Source organism: Sus scrofa, chromosome 1, assembly GCF_054392235.1.
Source record: "Sus scrofa isolate SSC_HxYL_T2T_F1_AM1 chromosome 1, Sscrofa_HxYL_maternal_Yorkshire_Landrace_v2.0, whole genome shotgun sequence".
Lineage (NCBI taxonomy): Eukaryota > Metazoa > Chordata > Mammalia > Artiodactyla > Suidae > Sus > Sus scrofa.
The window spans coordinates 19,777,606-19,801,717 of record NC_139383.1 but is presented as its reverse complement, the minus strand read 5'-3'; the positions used below and the strand labels follow the sequence as shown (position 1 = coordinate 19,801,717).

Here is a 24,112-nt window from a genome sequence, read left to right as displayed (position 1 = left end):
AAGACTTCTCAAATGCCAATTTACTTGGTCAACACACAAACTTTTTCATGCATAAAAGGCTGGTATCCACTACAAATTTTAGAAAATAAAATTGCCAGGAACTCTTCAGTCTTTCAATACCCCTAGGTGGAACTACTTTCAAGAAGACATGGAAGGGGCAGAGAAAGCTAGTTAATGAGTTTTACATATTAAAAAAAATTCATGTTCACTGGTAAAACATGAGTGACCAATGATAATCAACCAGCAACTCCTACATCATGCAGAAAATCCCCACTATAGAAACAATATGATTGTGTTTGGAATTTGTCAAACAAGGATTAAAATTTTATTTAAATGTAAGTTTTTCTTTTTAAGTTACTGAGCCATATAAAGGAAAATATTAATTTTATTAGAATTTGAACAAATGTTACACAGAGAAAACATTTTAACAAAATAGTATGGTGGCATAACAAACAAAAAAGAAAACAGCAAAAGATGTGAAAAAGAAATAAAAGGTGGAAAATGTTAACTATCTCATGATCCAGAGTGGAAACAAGAAGTCGAAACTTAAAAAACAAAGATTTTAAAAGCACAACCATAAAAAAAAAGTTAATGTTTGTGCTATCCTAACCAGACACATTCTTCAGCAAAACTTGAAAAGGCAGAGTTATACTTTAGAGTATTTGCCATCTTATTTTTTTTTCCTTTTTCACAAAAAAGAGACTATTTTTGTAATTCAATCACAATTGAAAAAGGTAAGTTTCAGCACTGAGAAATAAGTATTCCACTAATTAAAATTTCAGGTGAGACAAAATAATTAATTAGTCTCTAATGCTATATTTTTCAACTGTAATAAGGACTTGATCCAACCAAAACAAGTCTTAAGCAGTTCAGAATTTTCCTGTAATGCCCGAGGAGGAATGCCTCTGCCCAGTCTGATTGCCATATATGGGAATCAAGAACCTAGGTGACAACAGAGTACTCTCAGGGACAAAATGTAGGAAGAGAAGACAAAACAGAGTTTTGAAATTTTATAATAAAGTAACCTGTCATCATTTCAGACTACCAAAGGCCAGAAGTTACCTAAATTATTGAAGTACATGTCCCCGGCTTTGCAATTTATTTAATACTGATATACTCATTTCTCTTAAACTGACCATAACAGGTTAATAATAGTATAAACCAGGTTGAAAATTATAATAAAATACTTAAAGAGTAGGTCTTTGAATATTTTTCTGTTATACTTTGATTTTTACACAAAGATGGAATTCTTACATTTTTGGTAGAGAAGTCTATGGAATATTAGCCTGAAAATGTTTAGAGATTGTCAACCAAGGCAGGTTTCTGCATTTTGTGATTGTCACCTTACAAAGACAAATGTCCTATTTTTAAGTGTCTTAAAACAACATGATTAGGATTTTTATGAAGATCGAAAGGCAAAAATTTTAAATGCTTATGAAGTTAAGCCCTTTGCATTATGAATATTTTCAATTTTTCACACAAGATGCCCAATTCAAACTTACAATGAGGTATAGTCAGTCGTCCTTCAGTATCCACAGGTGTTTGGTTCCAGGACCCCCTGAGGTACCGAAATTCACAGACGTTCAAGTCCCTTATATAAAATGGCACAGTATTTGCATATAACCTATACACATCCTTCCATATACTTTAAGTCATCTCTAGATTACATATAGTAACTAATACAATGTAAATGCTATGTAAATAGTTGTAAATATAATGTAAGTGCCATATAAATAGTTGAAGGTGAGTGATAAATTCAAGTTTTGTTTTTTAAATTTTATGGAATTTTTTTTCAAATATTTTCCATCCTTTGGTTAAATCCACAGATATAGAACCTGCAGATATGAAGGACCAACTATATTTTCATTTCTCCAAATATCAAATACCTAACAAATATATGATGCCATATACAGTTTCAAATTAAACTCAGAGGCTTTTTGTTTGATTTCGCCTTCATCTATCATAAAACACACTGCCATGGGTCTAACAAAATATATGACCACTGAATGAGAGTTGTAAATATGTAAGGTGAAAACATTTTTGTGGACTATTTTTAAAATTATTATAAATAGCATCATCAAATATTATGATTTTAAATATTATGTATACATTAGAAATCATCTACATATCAACAATCATATAAGGGGAGTACTAGAAAGTAAAAACTTTATAATGGTCTTATGCAGTACTTAAAGCAATTGAATGTTTTTATCTGAAAAGCCTAAGACATAAAAAGTAGAATCCAAGTTTTGCTTTTTGAATGCATGGGTTGTAACCCACAGAAAATATGAGAAATAAATTGGTCAGGATCTTGTTAGTTTAAGAAGAAAAAATTTGGGAGTTCCCGTCGTGGTGCAGTGGTTAACGAATCCGACTAGGAACCATGAGGTTGCGGGTTCGATCCCTGCCCTTGCTCAGTGGGTTAACGATCCGGCGTTGCCGTGAGCTATGGTGTAGGTTGCAGCCTCGGCTCGGATCCCGCATTGCTGTGGCTCTGGTGTAGGCCAGCAGCTACAGCTCCGATTCAACCCCTAGCCTGGGAACCTCCATATGCCGCGGGAGCGGCCTAAGAAATAGCAACAACAACAACAACAAAAGACAAAAAAAAAAAAAAAAAAAAAAAAGAAGAAAAAATTTAATTAAGAACCAAAATATGCACACCATCAAAAATACTAATTCTGAAAATTATGTAGCTCAAAAAGTATATCACCCTGTCCAGCGAGTTCCAAAAAATTCACACATTTCAAACATTAAGGCAACTTCTTCCAACTAAACAGTACTTTATAAAAATATACGTCACTTCAAAGCATTATATACATAGTGACAATATATTTAGCTAGTTGTAATCTTTAATACATTAATAAAGTGTCACATATTACAAAGGAGTTATACTAGGTACTTGCATGTATGTGCAAGTGGAGTTACGGTTTTTAAAGTACAGGTTTTAAAACTGAGCGAAGTGAACGTCCTTCTTTAGTGAGTTCTCGTGTCACACACATACATGGCAATGGGACTGCTTCCTCCCGTTTCTCTACAATATTGTAACTGCATTTCTTCAAGTGGTCAGCCATACTTAGGATGTCAGCAAATTTCCATTCATTGACAGAACAGAAAGCTGTACTGAATCGCCATACCTAGAAGAAAATTCTACTTCAGATTTAAACAAGTCAATTTATAAGAATCATACTTAAACATACTTCCTGCTCTAATTGCATACATTTCTGTTAGAGATATAGTCAATATAAAGTTTCAAGTAGTCAGCTACAAAACTGAAAGGCAGTAACCCATTTGCACAATCTGTTTGTCAAATATTTATAAGATAAATCACTTTCGTGACACTATGACCTCAATAAATTTAATAACCGAAAAGAAAATAAAAGACAAAATTCAACATTAAAAATCACATCCAAGGAAAGGATAGATGTGTATGACTGGGTCACTTTGCTGTATAGCAGAAACTGGCACAACTCTGTAAATCAACTATGCTTTAATAGAAAAAAAATTAAAATTAAAAATACATCCAACCTGGCTTATTAAGCAATTTTTATAAAATAACAACCTCATGAATTTGGAGCCTCTTCCTAAAATAATAAATACTGTACACTAGTCTTTTCTGCTATCTGAATGGCTTTAGATACATAGTCTAGAGATACTGACAATATAAGTATTATTTTTTTCTCCAAGTTTTTCTCCCATTCCTATTCCACCATGTGAAGTATACTAAAAAACACTCTAGAATTTTGTGCCAATGTACTTTTCCTTCCACTATTTATAAGTAGTAAAGGCACTTAGTAATATTGAAGAATACGGGTGTTTCTGGAAATTTACAGAGAAAGAATTTTTTGTAAAATGAATCATTTTTACCTCTATATGCATTTCCCCAGATGCACTTCTGGGGAAAATATTCATCTGCCATCCCTGTTCATGGGTCTGGTAAAAATAAGAACTACTTTCCCATTTTCCACTCAGCAGCTCAAAGCCTTGAAAGAAGCACTGTCATCTTAAAGGTCCAGCAATGACTGTTGTGCCCCCTCTCGTTTTTACAACTTGTTACCTGAACATAGGTAATATGCATGAATAGAGCTGGACAGGCCTAGGAATCCTGCTAAGCTAATTAACAGGCAAATGTCTAGAGAACACTGAATCCATGACAAACAGCAGATAACTCTAGAAAGTAGCTGTGGATTTGAAGGAAGCCCTCAGCACTCATTAGAGCTTCTCAGAAAAGAAAGGTATGAATTCTGGGGTGGCCAGAGGCCTTCAAATTCTGTGAGAACACAATTATTTTTTAGCTGGCAATTGAACAGTTCAGCATGTAGAGTATTAACTGCTATACTTCTTAGGATTATATCAACTACCCTGCATGGAATCATTTCCCAGGAGTCGGTTAAGACCTGGAGAATAGCTACCAATGGATAATATAAATTACGATTCCCCATACCCACTGAACTATGATTAAGAACTAAGAGTTTTTGTTAAGCGTCACTAAACAAATTAGCTGAAAAATTCAATGGTGGCAGATAGCCTCCCTACTTCAACACAGTTAAAGAGTCTGGTGAAACAAACTCAGGAAAAATGGACACTCCCATCTCCTGATGATAAGGTTTCTTAGCAATGGGTCATAAAGTATTTACTTAGGGCCTTCTAGAAAGCAGGTGCTATGCTAAGCTACTGCAGATATTTTGGTGCCCCAGAGTCTCACTTCTCAAGGAACTCAAAGTCTAATGAAAGAAACTGACAACTGGTAAATTTGAAAATAGCATGGTGAATGGTTAGTAGGGGTAAAAAGAGTAGGGGTACATATGGAGCAGCACAGGAACACAGAGCAGTGCACTTCCCAGGGGCTTCAGTGGGGTCTGGGAAGGCTTTCTTGACAAAGTAAGATCTGAAGAATAAGCAGGGTATAGCAAGGAGACGATGATCACAAGCTTCAAAAACAGGCTCCCTGAGTCTGAATCCACCAATTCGACAAGTTACTTAACCTCTCTAAACCTCAGTCTCTTCATCCATAAAACAGGGACAGCAGATTAAATAAATTAATGAAAGTGAAGTGAACATTGTCTAGCGCATCGCTAGTGTTCAAATGCAGGTATCAGGGACAGTATACTCAAGGCCTTAAGGCAAGAAAGAAAACATCAGACAACTGATGTAAATTCCACAGCTGTAATATAAAGTGACAAAAGGAAATTGAAGAGGTAAGAAAGAACAAGATTATGAAGTCTTCAATGTTTCATTAAGGAGTCTGACTATTCCAGGGCAACAGACATACATTTAAAAAGTTTTTAAGCACTACAGAATAAGAACTGTATTTAAGAAATTGTTTATCACTCTACCTCTTCTATAGAGTATAGAGCAGATGCTGGAGAGGAACTCAGTTGGAAACAGAAACCCAGTTAGGAAGAGGCTACTGTAGTAACCCAAGGAGAGAACTATATGCAGAACTAACGAGGGAAACAGTGGTAGGAACAGTACAGCAAACCTGAGAGGTATGAAGAAGGGAGACAATAAGACTTTGTGACTACCTGGGTATGGAAATTAAGGCGGGGGGAAATGGGAGGTTAATTTTAACTCCCAAATTCCTAGTGTAGGCAACTTGAGAGAGGATAGTGCCACTCTCTGAGATCAAGATGGGTAGAGAGAAGGAGGACATGTTGAGTCTGATGAAACTGTGAGATAATTAAGTGGAGATAACCAGTAAATGGTTGTATATAACGGACTGGATTTCAGAGGAGAAAATGGCCAGGATATACACGTGTGAGTAATCTGTATAAATGATGGCAATTTAAACTGCAAGAGATTTCCTGCAGGAACAGAATCCCCAGAAAATATTTTACCTCACAAGTCAATTCTAGAAGGCAAGGACAAAAAGGAGCCATGCTCTGAGTGAACCATCCAAATGGCAGAAGGACACCAAATCATATAGAAATAAAAATACACACATAACCACATACATACATGAAAATTTCTCCCACCAGACTTCTCTTCGGGAAAAAAAAGATCATTAAATAATTTGTGTGTTCATTTACTGGTCAAAGCTTAAAGAGAACACACAGCAAGTAGATACAGAATTCTAAAAAACTAGAGCAATGAATAAAACAAAGTAGCCAGAAATTTGAACCCTGTGTAACCAAGGTGAACATTATCAATTTTTTTTCTACTTTATAAAATCAAAGTTTCATATTATAAATGTTCTAAAATGAAAAAAAAAACCACTTTCAATCAAATATATTTGTAATATCTTCTAGTTTCTATTGGATAGTGCCTCAAGCAGAAGCTGGGCAAAAGTAAGATATCAAAGGAGGAAAATGGTGGAAGCATGATTTGCTCCAAGGTCCACCTACTGCTCCATCTCAAGCTCTCAATCTGCAACACATTCCTGTACTGCACTAAACCCAGAGTCCCACCAGCAATATCAAATCCTATTGCCCTTATTTTACCTCAGCCTAATAATAATACATTTCCACATTCCTCCACTTACTTTCTCCATTCCCCAAAGACTCCATTGGTCACTTAATAGTAGTAGTAGTTATAACTTTTTCTCATGTCTCCCCTGTTTAAGTTCTACCTAAAACCACCAAATTCTAAGACAGAAATTGCTAAGAATGGACAGAAACTACCAACTTCCAGTAATAGAAAACTTCTCTTTGTTTCCTCTGTTGTCCTATGGTGAAAATGTTTCAGATGGAGCCCAAATTAGAAGATGATTAAACATGGACTCAAGCAAAAGGAGTTGTTACAGAAGTGAATGGGTACAGAACTTGCCAGCTGAAGAACTAGAAGCGACCTCTACATAGGACATTAGAATCTAGTTTAGGATGTCTGCATTAAATATATGATTATGATAAACAGTTCTAACTAGTCTTTTTATTAATTATCATTACAAAAAAAGTCTGTCAGCATCCTGAGTTACTAAGTTTTAAGGATGGTCAAATTCTCCACAAAATTAATTTTAATAAATTCTGCAATGTTATTAAGTGCCTATGATATGTCAAATAAGGATATAATTAAATTAAACCAACCTTTTCTTTTATCTGCCATGAAGAATTTCCTTCTGGATACTTCCTTTTCCCCCACTGCAGTATGACCATTCCGCGAGACTGAAGAAGACTGCCACACACATCCCTCATTAACTTGGATACACAGGAGAGCTGGCATAAACTGAAGCCATCAAGAAAGCCTGCAATATGCTGTAGGACCTCAAAAGGAAGGCTACTTAGATGGTCATTATGTAATCCCAACACACAGTTTCTAGCAGGCTCTACTAATACTGTAGATACAGATGGCTGAACTCCAAATGACCTCAAATGGCGGTCATGTATAATCTTTGCTCCTTGTGTTGATGGACAGAATCTACGCTGAGAATAGGTACAACCATAATATGCTAAAGGACACCTCTGTTCCATCCAGCCATTGAGTCCAGCATGAATGTCACCATGCACATTCTTAAAATGCGATGAAAATTCTTTTCTTCTAAATAACTGTCCACAAACAAATGTAAACATTGAACGCTGTTTGGGTTGGTACCTAGCGACACATTCCAATACTAAATCCAGCCCAAGTGTCTGAAAAGGACTTGGATTTGAAAGCTGTGGGTTGGCATGATCACAAGCTGAAGCTGAAGCTATTTCCCCAACCATTGTATTTGTAGCTAATATTGCAGATGGAAGTGAAAAAGTCTGAGTCCCAAAGTCAATGTGATAAACATCAACCATGCGACTATCAGATATACCCCTCCCACCTGGAGAATCTCCTAGACAAAACAGTAGTGCTGCTGTGATTAGATCTATTCCTTGGAGGCCCATTGGATCTTCTGCAACTTCCAAATCTGATGTATCTACTGCTTTATCTTCCTTTGGTTTAGACCAACATGAGTTAGAAAGAAATTTGAATGAAGGAGGATGATTGAAAGATAAAACATCCATATTCCTCAGGTCCCCCAAGTCTACTTTTCTCCAACACAAGTCTCCTTCATCATCATCTGGCATGAGGATATGCTGAACAGTGCCATTAGGCAAAGCATTAGCTGGTATTACTTCCCTAAGTTGTGCTGCTACTGAAAGTGAACTAGAAGGTTCTGAAATGCCATCTGATGCTACACATTCTCCATTTGTTAAGTTATTTTGTTTTGAGTCACCATGTAAATTCTGATTCTGCTCTATGACCTGTGTGCATATATCTTCCAAAGGGAAGCCATTACAAAGAGCAGAACTGCCATAAGAACTGGCATCCAAGTCACATAATAAATCACTTGAACCATTTTGTTCAGATTGGGCATTCTGACTTGTGTCATTATGGTCAATCCCACCTACTGCTCCTATCTCATCAGCATAAAGATGATCTTGGTCTTTCAAGCTTTCTCTGGAATTCTGCTCTTCATTTATTTCATTTGGGGAAGTACAAAGACTCGAACTTAACATGCCAATGTCTCTTGTGGCGGTATTCAGGATGTCTAAAGCGGCAGCCAAACTTCTAGTTGTTTCAACAGTAGCTTGATAAAGTGCACCATAAGATTCTTCATCAACAGATACCAAACCATTAGTATGTGGTATTTCTGAGACACTTGATTTAACTGAGATCTGTTCTCTAGGTTCTGATACCTTATCAGTTGCTTTTGACATCATGGTGGCTACTTTGAGAGATTCTAAGAGCATCCTTTGGTCTTGAAGGGCCAAGGCCATATCTAATTGTGCCACTTCATCAACATCTCTGCTTAGATTTTCGTAAGATTTTCTGTCTGCATAACTAACTGGCCATCGGTTCCACTCCATAGTACAGCACACCACACTTGCAGGACATGCTTCTAGATGTTCGGCAACTTTATTTCGAGCCATTGTAAATGGACATCCAAAGTCACTATTTAAACAAGGCACTCGTTCAAATGGACATAAAAGTCGATGCTCATCAGCTTTACAAGAATGGAAAACTGCTCCACAAACCAATGGACAACCAATCAAGTCACAGGAAATCCCAGGCTCTGGTCTGGTCATACACCGTCTACTGACACAATTCACGCAGTGCGAATGCTGCAGCTCTTCCTCCATAATGGTCAGTCCAGCTCTAGTTATCGAGATGGAAAAAAATAAAGTTAGGCAAAAAGTGGTCAATTTTTAAAAATTGTTTTTAAGAATGAAAATCAAACCATAAAGGCATATTGGCTTATATGAGGATGAAATGTATTAAAAAATATATTTAACAAGTTTATTTTACATATAATCAGTCCATCTTAAAACAATGTAAGCACTTCAATTCAAGGAGCAATTCAAAAGTTCATTTTTATATGTTATATAACAATCTGCCCCAAAGGCCAAATGTTTCAAAATATAATACTTAAATTCTAGGATATTATGTAGTATATAAATTAATGTCAAAAACAAGTTAATGTACATTTAACTTTTAGATTTCAGAGAAACCTTTAGCTTTTACCTTTTAAATTTCAACTAGAATGTGACGTACCCCACATTCTAGAGACCTCATTATATTCCTAAAAGAGAATCTGAGTTTTATTAATATACTTCACTAAAACTTTATGAGAAGATTTCCTTGTATTCCCTCCAAGCATACAAATTCATTTAAGATTTCATCTATTGATGTCTCCTTATATATATGCCTTAATAAATCCTACAACAAATCAATAGAGTAAGCCTTAATGAAAACATAGATGGAATTTATCCAAAAAATGTAAGTTCTAGCTCCAGTTCTGGGCAGTGGGCAATTCACTTACTTCTGAGGGTCACAGTTTCCATTCATGCATTAAACACCTATTTATGTACCAGACTGTGTTTCAAGTGGCAGAACAGAGATTAGAAGAAATGGTGCCTCCTGTCAAGGAGCTACAGCAGGTCAGAGACAACAGTGAAATCACTGTACATTTTTATATGATCAATATGGGAGAGAAAATAATCAGTATGAGTAGGGGACAGAGAAGAATTCCCAAGTCTTGAAAGATGAGAAGTCTTAAGCATAGGAGAGTAGGGTTAGACGGGAAGGGAGGCATTCAATGCTAAAGTAACGGCATATGCAAATGCAGAAAAGCAAGAATTGGCAAAAACATGTTGAGAGACCCTCAAGTTTCCAACATTGCTGGATTACAAGCCGCAATACAAGGTAGCTGTGAGAGATAAGGCTGGACAGGAAAAAAAAGAAGTCATGAAAAGTGTGCTATATACTACTCTAAGGAGTACTTTATAAGCAGTTGGAAGTCACTGAAGATTTTAATCAGAGAAATAATATCTATAAAAATAACATGAGGGGATTACAGTTAATTAATGGTCTTTCCTGCTTTTATAAAGAAGTTTCATTCGAAAAGAAGAGAAAATATTGGCACAATGCATTGATTTAATTACTTAGCCTGCTCGATGAATTTTTTTCTACAACCTTCAACTTCTTTATTGGCTTGTTCCTATTAGCATCAAAAATTTAAAAAGACTATTTCATCTTTAAGATCTTAAGTAATAAAACAATACCTTCCCCCCTTTTGCTACTATTTTTTCCTATTTAGCCAAGCTTTCAAAAGAAAAATGAAAAACAAAGAAAACACTTTAAATCTCCCATATACTCTTCAGCCCTCTAATCTGGCTTCTTACCATCACTCTTTAAAACCATTCTATCAAGATCCTTAATGCTAAAGCCAAAGGGCTTTTTTCCAGACCACATCCTCTTTGGCCATTATATCATTATGTTGACCAATTCCTCCTTTCTGAAGTATTAATCTTTCTTTTTAGTTTTTATGACCTCACATTTCCCTGTTTTCCCCCCTACCTCTTTGTTTTTCCTTAATCTTTTCTTCTAAAATAGTACTCTTTTTCAGGGACCCCCATCATTACTGGCTCATTCTATACATTCCCCCAGGGTGTTCTCAATTTCTCAAAAGTTTCAATTATCACTCACCAGTTGAAAACTCATCTATACCTCCTGCCCAGATTGCTCTTCCAAACTTCAGGTCTTTATAGCTACTTACTATTTCTCTCAACATGTACATGGCATAGGGAACTCACCTCCAAAATTGCCAAATTAAATTAATAATAATTTTCTGGATAAGAAGCCAATTCTTTGCCTAAAATAGTGATTAGATTATTCACTTCAGTGTACATAAGACTGCTAGCTCTCTCACATATTCCCTTCCATTAATTCTATCTTGCTTCTAGGTGGCTAATAGAAACTAATTACCCCCAAATTGGTATTCTTTTTCTCCAGCCCAGGGATAATTTTCCTCAAAACTCAAATAGCAAAAACTTATTTATCGATAGAGCTTTTGTTGATTAAATAGAAAAGTTCTGAGTTGATACTATGGTGTTAACTAATGCCAGAGGACAGAAAAAAAACAAGGCACACGTTCAACAACAAAACTATATTTTTAAATTGTGTTTAAAAATTACAAATTATGAGTTAAATACTTCTGAATGTTTATCCCCATAAATTTTATAGCTAAGGATAGAACCTATAAAGATATCCATGCTAAAGGGTCAAAATAGAAGAAATGACAGTCTAATGATGAAATTTCCAAATTAAGCAAAGAGAAATTTTAATAAGAATTAAGATAAATTTTACTGAGTGATTAGATTATGAAAACAGCTGTAGCTTTCTTTATTTTGCAACAACTAGACAGAGTTCATCTCACATGCTGAAGTTTATAAACTTGACTGTTACTACGAAAGACACCTAAAAATACAAGCAGTTCCCACAGAAGTGACCAATGCTCTCAGAACTGGTAGGAATACACTATGTTACCTTCATGTCACATGATCAGACCAGGCAGAACACATCTCAAAACATCACTTAATTCAAAAGTGTTTAAAATAGAAACTGTTACAAACAACCCAGTTCAATGTAAAACAGCAACAATTTTGAAAGGTAGAAGTAGAGGGCTCTCAAGGTTCAAAACAACCTCTTTGGCATTATTCCCCTCTGAAAAAGATAAATGTTTTTTAAAAATAAAAATAAAAAGCATTCACAGCAATGAATCCACAATACTTATTATTTATGGAAGGAGACTTAAAGAGAAAGAAAAGGTAACACTAATTATGTATACCTACTTTATCCTTCTTTAGGTATATCATGTCACTTAATGTCATTTAATCCTCATAACAACCCAGAGGAAACTGAGGTAAGGGACGCAAGGTCATCTACCTAGTAAGTGGTAGAACTAGGACTGAAATCTGTATCTGATCAATGCACATAGGTAATAACAAATATGCTTACTTACAAAAGTTTAAGAAAGTAAGGCAGCACTTCAGTAACTAGTGATCCATTTTTAAGATGTTATTTGAGGAATGAAGGTTACACAACTTTGCTTGTAGTTTATTCCAACACTTAATCACCCTCGTGGTCAAGAACGTCTTTTTGGTCTTTTCTAATTGTAATAACATACTACTTTGAACCTAAGTGTTTTAAATTATTTTTAAAATAATTTATATTTATAATGCTCAGTGTAAATGCGTGAAACAATATAAATTTAACCATTCTCAAAACAGCTATACAAAGAAAGGAACCAAATTTTAATTTTAATTTACAATTAAATATATTAAATAAGTTTTTAAAAATGCACTAGAAAATACCCAAAGAGTATTCTGGGGATAGAACCTTCAGTTTCAGAATTTAAAATTTCCAGAACCATCCTCTTTCAAGAACTCTATTACCAAATTAAACATGCCTCCATAATGTACTTCATAATTACTCATAAATCCTACGAAAACAGGTTTAAAACATCAATCCCCTATTTATCACAGTTGAACAGTGACACAGCAAGTCCAGTAGAAAACATGTTGCTGAAACTGAGGCTTCAAGTTCAAGATGAGCTTAATTTAAGATTCCTCAATATTAAGTTTCTTAAAAAACTCTTGGAATCTTAACATTCCAAATAACATACCTATTTATACTTAAAGTCGAATGACTATAAAAAGTTTCACTAGACTAGAAAATACTGTAAATGATTAAATGCTTTACAATAGTTTCAATCTTCTCTAACAGAAATTCTTGGCCAATTCACACTCTGGCTGACAAGCAACCCACAGAAAGAGTTTTAAGACATGGCATTTTCCCATACAATGAAACGAGGCCTTGTCATTTAAGGCTATTTCTAGACATAAAGATGTTGACCTCAAAAAAGTATTCCTTTTATTTTTCCAAATTCACTAAAATATGTAAGGAGATAAAGTACTGTAAATTAGCATGATTTTAAAATATTCTAAGTCAAGCCACCCAAATACTCAATACAGCATGCTGCCTCAGGCTGTTCTTAATGTCTGCCTCTGCCTCCAAGACACAAATACGCACACTCTCTCTCCTTTCCCTCCCCAACTATTGCCTGGAGTATATGTCAGCTTAAATATTACTTTTCCACATACTCAAAGGCAAGGTAAGGATGCCATATTGTACTTATGTGCTATTACACATTGGCCTTTTCCCTTGGTAATACTACTCTTAACTGTAAGTAAATCATTACCCTGTTTAACATCTATCTCCTTGGGAAAACGATAAGCTCCACAAAGGAGGAAGGACTGTCTGTCTCATTCATTCCTATGTTCCCTGTATTCAAAACTGGGCCTTGATCAGAGCCTCACTTATTCAAAAAACATGAACAAATGCAATAATTATAATACAAGAAATAACCAAATGGACTCCAAAGCAATTCTTGATTTCATGGAAAACTACATAATTCATGAAAAAAATCTAGTATTAGTCAACCAGATTGAGTCAAAATTACCTCACTGTACCAGCTATAGAAAGTCAAAAGTACTCAAATATTTATTGAGTATCTAGCTCATATGTTCTAGGTATTAGATATGGACTAAGCTAAACTGTTCATCATAAAAACAAATCAAAGGGAAAAGAAAATCAAGGACGATTTCAATCGTCCACAGTTTTAAAATCTTAAAAATAATAGTAATAAAAGGCACATAAGCAAACATTTACCTGTTTATTGTTCAACTATTTTAATTCCTTAATCAACCCTGCAGTCTGGCTATAGGTTACTGACTACAGAAGCATCCAATTCAAAAAGAAAAGCAGCAGTGGTGTCTGCACATGTGCAGGTGCCTGAGTATGTATAACATAAGGATGGGAAGCTCAAAAAAGGAAGTGGTATCAAGCATACTTCTTTAATATTACAATTAATATGATATTAGATTAAAAAGAATTTTACTGAGAAAATAAAATGTAGCTTCAATGTAAGGCTAAGGTGGAGCTATAGACAGACTTGTTCAACTAGTTAATTATTATTACAATTAGGTCTACAATGGAAATTTTATATCTACCAATCAGTTTTAACTCCTCCAGAGCAAATCCCATCCTTCTTGTATAGTTGGAGGTACTACATAGTAAACACAAACATTTGCTGGCTGATTTACTGATCAGGTGCACTCAAAGTTTTAAAGACCATAATATTAAAAATCAGGCGTTGTCACTGCTGTGGCATGGGTTGGATCCCTGGCCTGGGAACTTTCACACACCACAGGTGCAGCCAAACAAAACAAAACAAAAAAGACTAAAAACCATAATAAATTTATAACTTCACTCAGACATTTTTAAAAACGGGGTGGGGTGGGATGATGAGACAAGATCAAAAATCCAAACTCATTAAATTCTCAACCCAAAGTACATACCCTACTGATAAATCCAAAATGGCTAAATGGGTTACACTGTATACACTCTTTTATTAAATTTTGGTTCTGACTTTCTATTTATAGAATGATGACCTCATTATATGGAATTTTGTTTTCAAGTTTTTACCCTTCCAGTTATGATATGATCAAAACATACATCTTCCATTTCTAAATATGGTTATGGATAGCTTGTTCCAAAGCGAAAGTTCTAACTATTTGCAACTGTTCTCCACTAAATAAGCAAATGGAATTACTAGAAACTTACATCAGAAATTAAAATAATAACTATAAATATTTAATACCCATACCAGAACTTATTTGAGCTGATACTCAGATAAAAATAATTCACCCAAATGGCAGAATTCAGCTTATTAAAATGGGCAGCATGGCACAGCGGAATGGGCTTCCAAGGACTCTCAGCTTTGTCACCTTGAGGCAATTACTGAATGGTGAAAACAACCTAGAATTCTACAAAGGTCGATTATAATTAAGGGCGTGTCCAGTAGGATACAAACTTGTATTTCTCAGAAAACAGATATACCTCACTCTACACAACAGCCACATCTACATGCACAAAGCTTTATGTATAATCATTTTTAAATCAGGTCATTTATATGTAAAAAGCTTACTAAAAGCAGTCATATGAAGAACTATCTAATGCTAACACTACCACTCTTTTTTTAAAAAAAAAAAAGGACATACCCTTTTTGTAAAAGTTTTTCAGACTGGGTTGTGATTGAGGCATGCTTATCTGTATTTAACTATCTACTACCTACAGTGTCAAAACCACTACTAAACAAGGCCAATCTCACCTATTTCATCAAAATAAATTTGAAATGAAATAATATTTTATACAACCTTTTGACTGAAGACTTTAACATCAATAAATTCTACAAATACATTTTTCCACAGCATGCAGTAACTCTGTCTAAAGAAACAAAGTCATGGTAATTCAGTTAAAATTATTTATCTAAAACTATACAGAATAGCATATAAGGCTTATGTCATTAAAAGTTACATCTTAGCAACATATTATACCACATAGTAAAAATACATTAAACAGTGCCTATTTTGGTGACCTTAAAGTACCTCTCAACTATATACATTATCTCAAAATAGGCATTATTTTTCTTTAATAGCCTATTTTATTAGGACACTCTGCATTAAAAAGTCTCCAATGCTGGCCATAGAGAAATACTGGATTGAAATTAAATACCTAGTACACTTGGAATGCATAAGTTTGCCTATATCGGAAACTTCAGTTCTCTGATAACACTTACAAAACTCCACCCACTAACATTTCCAGAATCACGAAAAAACTATGTCACCGAATTAAAGGACCAAGTGAAAACAAACTGGCAATTTAAAAAGTTGGCAAAACATAATGTTATCCCCAATTAAACTTATGTAGTAAGAAACAGTGACTAAGCATATATAACAGTGATTCAGCGAAACCGTATACTAAAAAATTGAACCCCTAGCAAAACCCTAAACGTACATTTTATGCTACTCTTTCCCTTTTGCCGAGTCAACAACGGGACTGCTTTGGAAAAGCTTAATATGAGCAAAATGCAAAAACTCTGTTACTATAATTTACTACATCTCTTAAAGGACACAACACAGTATTGAAATAGAAAACAGAAATTAAAACCATAGTAAGCTTGGGGTTCTGTATCTAAAGTTTTAAGTTAATCTACACTAATATGAGAATGACCATAAATAACTTCATTTTGGATCAGAGTCAACAAAGTAATTATGGAATAAAAGGTCAATTCCTTCCCAAGCATCTTTTATCTGAGACTTACGACATGGCTCAGAAAGAAAAACAAGACACAGGGAGAGGGGAAAGGAGTACTAGAACCATGTAAACAACACGCTGTTCTGTCTCTATTCTTCAAATACACGAGTTAGAAACATACTCAAAGGAGATTATTTTGCATTCAACGTGTGCACCCTATGGCCCCCTTCCAAGCAATGGACTTCCACGAGACAGAACACAAATAACTTGGAAATGGTCATACCCCTCAAATCTATAAAATCAGGATGTTTCTCTTTCACAAGGGCTGAGGTTAAGACTTAGATCCTCTGACTTCCATGAATGGAAAAGTTACCAACTTCACTGGTCCCGTGGAGAGAGACGGCGGAGGATGCCTCCCAATCCTACTTTAACCCGTTAGTCCCCACGGAACGCAAGTTTCTAAACCGCCAAAGGAAAGAGAAGCCGGGTCGTCGAGGTTCTCAGGGTTTCCTAAGTTGAACGCCTGCTCCACCCCTTCTCAAAGCCCAGACACCCGAGGAGCCCGGGTGACACGGGGGTCGGCCCCCGGGGTCTGGGTCGCCATTTGCTGACGGCCTCCACGGCTGGCCGGGTGGCAGGCTGGGCGCCGACGCCCTCACGGCTCCAGAACCCCGGCCCCGCGACCCGTGAGGCCGGCACAGGGCCGTGTTTACTCCCCCCAGACCCAGTCCGCAAACCCCACGGCCGCCTCCGCCGCGGACCAAAGGCCTCGCCCGGCCCAGCCGCCGCCTCTGTCCCCGGCGCAGCCCGGGACGTGCCGGCCTCCCCTGCAGGCCTCCCCGACACTCACCGGCCGGCCCGGCCGAACCGCGGCCCAGGCCCTGGCTGCCGTGGCCGCCGTGCCCGGCTGCTCCGCGCTATCCCGGCGCCGCTCTGAGCCCCACACCCCCGCGCAGCCCGCCTCCTCCTTGCCTCTCTGCCCCGCCGGGCCGCCGCCTTCTCCCAGCTCCTCCTCGTCCAGCACTTCGGCCTCCTCTCCGGACAACCGTCTTCCCCGTGCGCCCCGCCCCGCCCAGTTCTGCCCCGCCCACCCAGCCAGGCCTGGGGGCGGTGTCTAGCCCGGCGGAGACGCGCACGCTGAGCTTGGCGGGGGCGCGCACGGCGCCCGTCCGCACTCTCTTTCGCTTCCCGGAAGCAACGTGGCGGAGAGTCACCGCTGGAGCTCCCTGAATCTCGCGTGTCCCACCGGGGGTTTCCGCTGGACCCTACTTGGTTCCTACCTTGCACGTCTACCAAATCCTGTTGGATGTTGGAAACTTGTATTCCTGAAAGGAATCCTAGACGCGTACTTTTGGAATTGAGGAAAGAGGCCCAAGAAGAAAGTATTGTTTACCTCCCTAAATTGGAGAAGCAACCCAGGTCCCTTAACTCTGGGTGCAGTGGTCTTCCCATTAGGCCGCTCTCATTGAATCTTTGATGATCAGGCCTACCTGCAGCTGGCTGAGTATGCAGGAGTCCTGTGACTTAGCGGATTCTTTTCGGCTTCTATTCCCTGGAGTCTGAGCTCAGCCCAGCAGGATCCAACCTTTTCTGCAGCCCTGGCAGAGCAGCCCACTAAAGTCTGCCTTTTGTGAGAGACTAATCCCCCACACAGACCATAGCAACGAGGTTGTCTACGTGGGAAAGGCGACATGATCTAGCTGGAAAGGTGGCTTGAAGCTTTTGTAGGATGCTTTACAAATGACTGAAGAAATATCACATGGCCATATTCAAAGAATTGGGGTCCATTTCCCCCTACTACCACCATGCCTTAATCTAAGGCAGAAGGACAGATGGAATAGTGATTCCGAGTGCTGAGAAACAGGTATCTCTCTTCCCCTCACCTCAACCACAGTGACCATCCCGTGGATCCTGGCCCAGCCCTAAAACAAGGAAAGGATAAGGAGAAGATGGCTGTGACCCCAGCCTTGCTGGTGGGGTCACAGGCAGAAAAGCAGTGTTTTGTAATACTTTTTTGTGACTAGGTGTGTCTAGGTAAAGATAGATCACACATAATTTGTCATGCTAAGAAATGGCTCTCGGACTTTAGATTTTTCAAGAACTTTTTTTTTTTTTTAAGTCTGAAAAAGGAACTTTGTTTACTACCTTTTTATTGTAGTTAAAAAGACAGTAAAGGAGTTCTCTGGTGTCTCAGTGGGTTAAGGATCCAGCATTGTCACTGCTGTGGCTCTGGTTACATTGTGGCATAGGGTTGGATCCCTAGCCTGGGAACTTCTACATGCCAAGGGGTGTGGCCAAATATAAATTTAAAAAAGTAAAAAAGATGGTAAAAATTGGCCACTCATTTCCTACATGAAGGAAGATTTTAACACTAATTATTAGCAAGGACATCTTCACCCAGTAAAGATTTGTTCTTTAAATGAAGACATTTAGCTTTTTGAAAGATTCAGGCTCTTTTTTCTTATTTTGTCTAATTTGGCTGCAGATGGGCACTGGTCCTTAGTACAGAGTTTGAGAACCACTGTCCAGAGAACTAGACAGAACAGACGGTGAAGCAGGCAGTGAGACTCTGTGGGAGAAGGTATGGGTACTGTTAACAGGTGCCCTCCTCTGCTCACTGTCCTGGATTGAGTCACATGCTGCCCTGAACCTCAGCTGCCTTCCTATAAAATGAAGAGCTGAACAGATGAACTCTAAAGCCCCTTCCAGCTGTAAAGTCACATGATTGCAGTTTATGCTTTTTGAAAGCTGGGGCTTTCCCCTTTACTAAGAAACCTAGCTGACACTGGGTCACCTCCTGCCTCCACCCCACCCTCCACCCCCACCAGCTGTCAGGTTGTAAACCTCACAGTCTTCTTTGCCCTCTCCAACACAATAATTTTCCATGTCCAGGCAGAAAGAAAAAAGAAAAAGAAATCCTTTCTTCTCATCTTTCATGTTTACTCCTGTTACCATCCTAGGCAGATATGGACTACTGCTATTGCCTAACCAATCTTTCCTCCTTCAGTTCTTCTCACCTTAAACCCACCAACAACATAGTTCTTTCTAAGATATTCATTTCATCTTCTCATTTCTCTATTCGAATATCTGTGGTGGCTCTCTAATGCTCATGGAGTAAAGTCTCAACTCCTGTCTTCAGTTGCTCAAATACATCGTTTATTCTGGCCTGATTAGCTTCCTTCTTTTCCCCATCAAACGCTATATACAATCCAATTTCAAGTCAGCTGTACTCAGCTAATAAACGTGCCTGAACTTCCTCCCTCTTAACCATATAGATCGAATCTCATGTCCTCTGTGAGGTGCTTCTGTAGCACATGCTATTTTTAGCGCTTGGACCTGTGGCTGAAGCCTATGGTACCTGCTTCACAAATGTGTGTCAGCTTATAGATTATCTTCAAACCCATGGAAGCATGTTTTGTGTTGCTTTTGTGTCAACCTCAGTATCTAGTATACCTCCTATATATTGTAGGTACTTAATGATTATCACTTCCAAAACAAAATGTATGCTCCTCTCATTTCATCCTATCCCAATTTTCATTTTCTGTCCTATGTTCTAACTCCTTGGAGAACCTTCTCTTGGTGACTTCTAAGAAAATGTATCTTAAACTTTAGTGACAAGCAGAGAGAATGCCAGGAATAACTACTTTCCTCAAATATGCTCTCTTCTCTGCTATACATGCATTTGACATGGACCTCTAGAACAAAGTTTTCATCTGTGTAGCTTAACCACCCAGAGGAGTGACAGTGACCCTGGGAATTTAAAGTAAAAAAGGAAGAAAGGGCAGTACTAGTCTGACCTACTGACTGCCCGAAAAAAGCCTTGTGTCTCCTCAGATCACACTCTGCACGCAGTGGTCTCTCACAGGCTTATACAAGGCATAGCTCCCAGTGGCTTTTTCAAGAGCCCATTCTCAAGTTGGATAAGGTGTAAGAAGCACAAGAATAATACAACACCAGAAATTGAAGTTCAGAGCTTAGACACCAGACTAGATTGTAACAGAGAAGATGTCAGAGAATGCAAATTCAGTTGATGAAGAAAGCAAATTTAACAACCAAATTGTTCTTCCCTTTTTTCAATGTCCGGCAAATAGCATCACTGTAAAAGTAGGTTTTCTTTCCCAATTAGGCCAGCCTGCACTCTGGTAGCCCAGACAGCAAAGCAACAGACAAGTCAAGACTAAAGTTTAAGTCATGTGCTAATTAAGGAAAGCATCATTGGCCTGAAACAAGTGTGAGAATGTGGGGGCCAATTTGCAGCTGTGAAATCATGGGACAATTGGAATTAGCAGCTGGGACTATGGTGGGAAATACCATTCCTCTTTTATAATGTGCTCCTAAGGAATTATAAGAGTCAGTTTGAATTACCTAATTGCCAGAGATTAGAATGTAATAGCTGTAATTATATTTCCTATACAGTTTATTCAAAATATGAAGAATATGGAGTTCTCATTGTGGCTCAGCGGAAACAAATCTGACTAGGAACCATGAGGTTGCAGGTTCGATCCCTGGTTTCGCCCAGTGGGTTAAGGATCTGGAGTTGCTGTGGCTGTGGTGTTGGTCTCAGACTTGGCTCAGATCTGGCATTGCTGTGGCTGTGGTGTAGGCTGGAAGCTGTAGCTCCAATTCAACCCCTTGTCTGGGAACCTCCACATGCCACAGGTGTGGCCCTAAAGAACAAAACAAAACAAACAAACCAACAAAACACCCCCCCCCCACAAAACACAAACATGAAAAATATGACAAATAAGATACAATTATATTGTAATTTAGAAACATCCTGCCAAGGATAATGTTCATAACCCCAAATCAACCTTGCAGTTTTATGTAAATAATCAAGGGAATTTGAACCAAGACAGCTTGCAATGTTGGAAAAAGTAGAAGACTCAGGTTTTGTTACTGTATACCACAGACTTGCTATACAGCATTGTTGATAGTATCTATCATGTGTATTTCAATGTTTCTCAATTTGAGTTATTATAATTAGATCTATTAATACTGTTCCTAGTATATGGAATATATGTCCACTGACCAACTAAAGGAACAAATGAATGATTCTATCTCCCAAAAGGCTGTTGAAGATCTCCAAGGTGTTATATTTATATTTCAGGTAGCTACCACTAGGTGGAACTAGTTTGTGGGTGAGCAGATGAGCAGGTAGCCTTCTCTTAGGTAGGGGTAATAACGATTTTTTTTTTAGGGCTTCGCCTATGGCTTATGGAAGTTCCCAGGCTAAGGGTCGAATTGCAGCTGCTGCTGCTGGTCTATACCACAGTCACAGCAATGCTGGATTCGAGATGCATCTGCAACTACACCACAGCTTACAGCAATGCTGGATCCTTAACCCACTGAGCAAGGCCAGGGATCTAATCCATGTTCTCATGGATACTAGTTCAAGTTCGTACCCCACAGAGCCACAATGGGAACTCCAATAATGATGTTGTCTTAATCCATTGTGTACAAATATATATATAACTTTAAGCTGATAGCACATCTTGGAGGTGATATTTAATTTCTATGTAGAAATCTTACATTATTCAAAGAAAGTTGATAGAGCTATGTGGGAGAGACCACTTTTAATTTACCGGTAGGTGGGCTTACTCTTCAGTGCTCAGGCCTGCTACATTCTCTATTCAGTTTCAATGGTTGAGGAGCCCAAGGCCTACAAGCCAAATGGTAACAGGAAGTTGGCTCCAGACAAGCACACTGTTACTAAGTTGTTACTTAGGTCTATAGGTCTATTCAACAGTTGTTGCAACTTGAAATCGGAGGAAATAGTGTTATCACATCTTCTAATTATTATTTTTTAACTAGAAGTCTAGATAATTGGGTTAAAGTCACATAGTGTTGTTTTCATGTTTTTTGAAAACTTGTATGGGGAAGAAAAATCAACCACAGAAAAGACTGTCTCCAACAAGCCTTGTTTTACTGATACATTCAAAAGATGATGAAAGAGAAGTACATGCTTATTTCTATGGGTAACATAATTTCTGAACCATTTGAGTCTCACTTGCCTCTGAAGCTAGATTTCCTGTACTCAAATGCTGGCTTAATTGTCTATTAGTTGTTAATCCTTGGGTAAGAGCTATAGATTGAAAGTTTTTGCCCCTCCCCCAAATTCGCATATTGAAACTTAATGCCCAAGGTGATGGTATTAGGTGGTGGGGCCTTTAGGGGGAGATTAAATATGGGACTAGTGTTCTTATAAGAGACCCCCTCCACAGGGATCCCCTTGCCCCTTCCACCAAGTAAGGGTGCAGTGAAGTGGGGGGTCTCACCAGACACAGAATCTGCCAGTGCCATGATCTTGCACTTCTCAGAACTGTGGGTAATAAATGCCTGTTATTTATTAGCCACTCAGTCTGGTATTTTGTTATAGCAGCCCAAAGCACTAAGAGTAAGGTATTGAACCTCTCTGTATGTGTCACGCAGCTTCTAAGATGGTCCGTGTCTCCTAGAGTGCACACTTTGGGGCAACCTTTTCCCCATGAGTGTGAACAGGAGCTGTAACTTGCTTCTAACCAATGGAATAGGTCAAAGGAGTTGGACTGTCACTTCTACAATTAGGTTTCAAAAGATTTGACTTTATCTTGCTGGCAGACTCTCCCCCATGCTGGCTTTGATGAAACAGTTTATCCCAACGGGGAGGCCCATGTGGCATGGAACTGACAAGTAGACACCGAACAACAGCCAGCTAGGATTGAGGCCCTCAATTCAACATCTCAAAGGAACTGAATCTTGCCAACAACTATGTACATGAGATCAGAAGTAGGTCCTTTCCCGGTCAGGCCCTCAGATGAAACCTGAGCCTTAACTGCAGCCACATGAGAGACCCTGAAGCAGAGGCACCACTAAGTCATGCACTGACCCATAGCAAATGTGATGTATGTAATAAGTATTTGTTGTTTTAATCAATTAAGTTTGTGGTCAATTGTTGTGTAGCAATAGGTAACTAATATACCATGCCTTACTTTTCTCACCTTTAAGATGGGAAAGATAACAGCACTGCCCACCCCTGCCCCAATTTAGGGTATCATGAGGCTTAAATGTGTTCATTCATGTAAAGTGCTTAGAACAGTGCCCAGCATGTATGAGCTCAGTAGTGTTGGGCATCTTTTCCTCAGGCAGACTCTAGAAGTGAAGTAGGGCATCTTAGCCAGAAAGGGGAAGTAGCAGAAGCTGAAAGAGCTGTTTTGGTGCTGCTTCAAGCCCAAGTTACAAATAGTGACATCGTGCTGGGCAGAGGAAAAATTTTTCCCACTGGTTTACAACCATGGAGTACCTTTGCGGAAAAGCCTGATGGAGGGACAGGGTCCCTCTGGAAACCCGGGGAGCCGTGTCCTCATGGAGGGCACTGGGCATTGGAGAAGAACTAGGGCAGAAGATCATCAGTGGATTTATCCTGAGAACACCTGACAAACTCCCTGGGGAAACCCAGAAACAACTGATCCAGCATGTGAGATGAGCCTGTGAAGCCTGATGAGTCCTGCTACCAAGATTTGTAGTGGAACCCTTCTGCTAAGCCTTGGAGTACCAATCTGGTAACACTAAATGGTCTAGAAGCAGGATCTATTGTCTATCGTGTTTATGTCTGAACCCCCCAGAACCCAGGGGACTATGATATAGTTGATGGTAAGTAAATGTTTGCTAAATGATATTTATGTTATCCCAGTAGTAGTAAATTATTATTATTTCATACTTTGAGATGGCAGCACAGTTTTCACAAACTTTTCTCTTGCCTGACCTTCTTCTTTGGCAATGAAGGAAAGAGAATGCA

At 38.3% G+C, this 24,112-nt stretch overlaps 1 protein-coding gene and 1 long non-coding RNA gene across 6 annotated transcripts in view; one reads left to right on the top strand and one right to left on the bottom strand.

Moving 5' to 3' along the window:
- Positions 1–367: 367 nt before the first annotated feature.
- FBXO30 (F-box protein 30) lies at positions 368–17,392 on the bottom strand. Of its 4 annotated transcripts, none has more exons than XR_014845102.1 (4): positions 17,189–17,392; positions 7,020–9,057; positions 2,660–3,134; positions 368–2,566 (listed from the first exon to the last, which is right to left on the bottom strand). XR_014845102.1 is itself a non-coding variant. In XM_005659164.4 (3 exons), the coding sequence occupies exons 2-3, from the start codon at positions 9,039–9,041 to the stop codon at positions 2,931–2,933; spliced, it is 2,226 nt and encodes a 741-aa protein (XP_005659221.1). In that variant the 5' UTR covers positions 9,042–9,057; positions 17,189–17,392; the 3' UTR covers positions 368–2,930. The 4 variants fall into 4 exon arrangements, 2 of the variants coding, with proteins under 2 accessions (XP_005659221.1, XP_003121199.1); XR_014845108.1 differs by having other exon boundaries at positions 17,311–17,392; XM_005659164.4 differs by having other exon boundaries at positions 368–3,134.
- A 117-nt stretch (positions 17,393–17,509) lies between these two features.
- The window catches only part of LOC146405958 (uncharacterized), a 39,991-nt gene continuing 33,388 nt past the window's right edge, over positions 17,510–24,112 (top strand). Inside the window, exon 1 of one of the 2 annotated variants that reach the window (XR_014845140.1) lies at positions 17,510–18,202. This is a non-coding gene — a long non-coding RNA (uncharacterized LOC146405958). Of the gene's footprint in view, positions 23,968–24,112 lie in introns of both variants that reach the window. The other variant, XR_014845141.1, reaches the window with a different exon arrangement.

Bases quoted from the DNA above. Each gene is read 5' to 3' on its own strand.
- FBXO30 (XM_005659164.4), bottom strand. From the start codon at position 9,041: ATGGAGGAAGAGCTGCAGCATTCGCACTGCGTGAATTGTGTCAGTAGA. The intron at 3,135-7,019 runs GTTGGTTTAATT...ATTTTCTTCTAG, and splicing joins CATGGCAGATAAAAGAAAAG to GTATGGCGATTCAGTACAGC.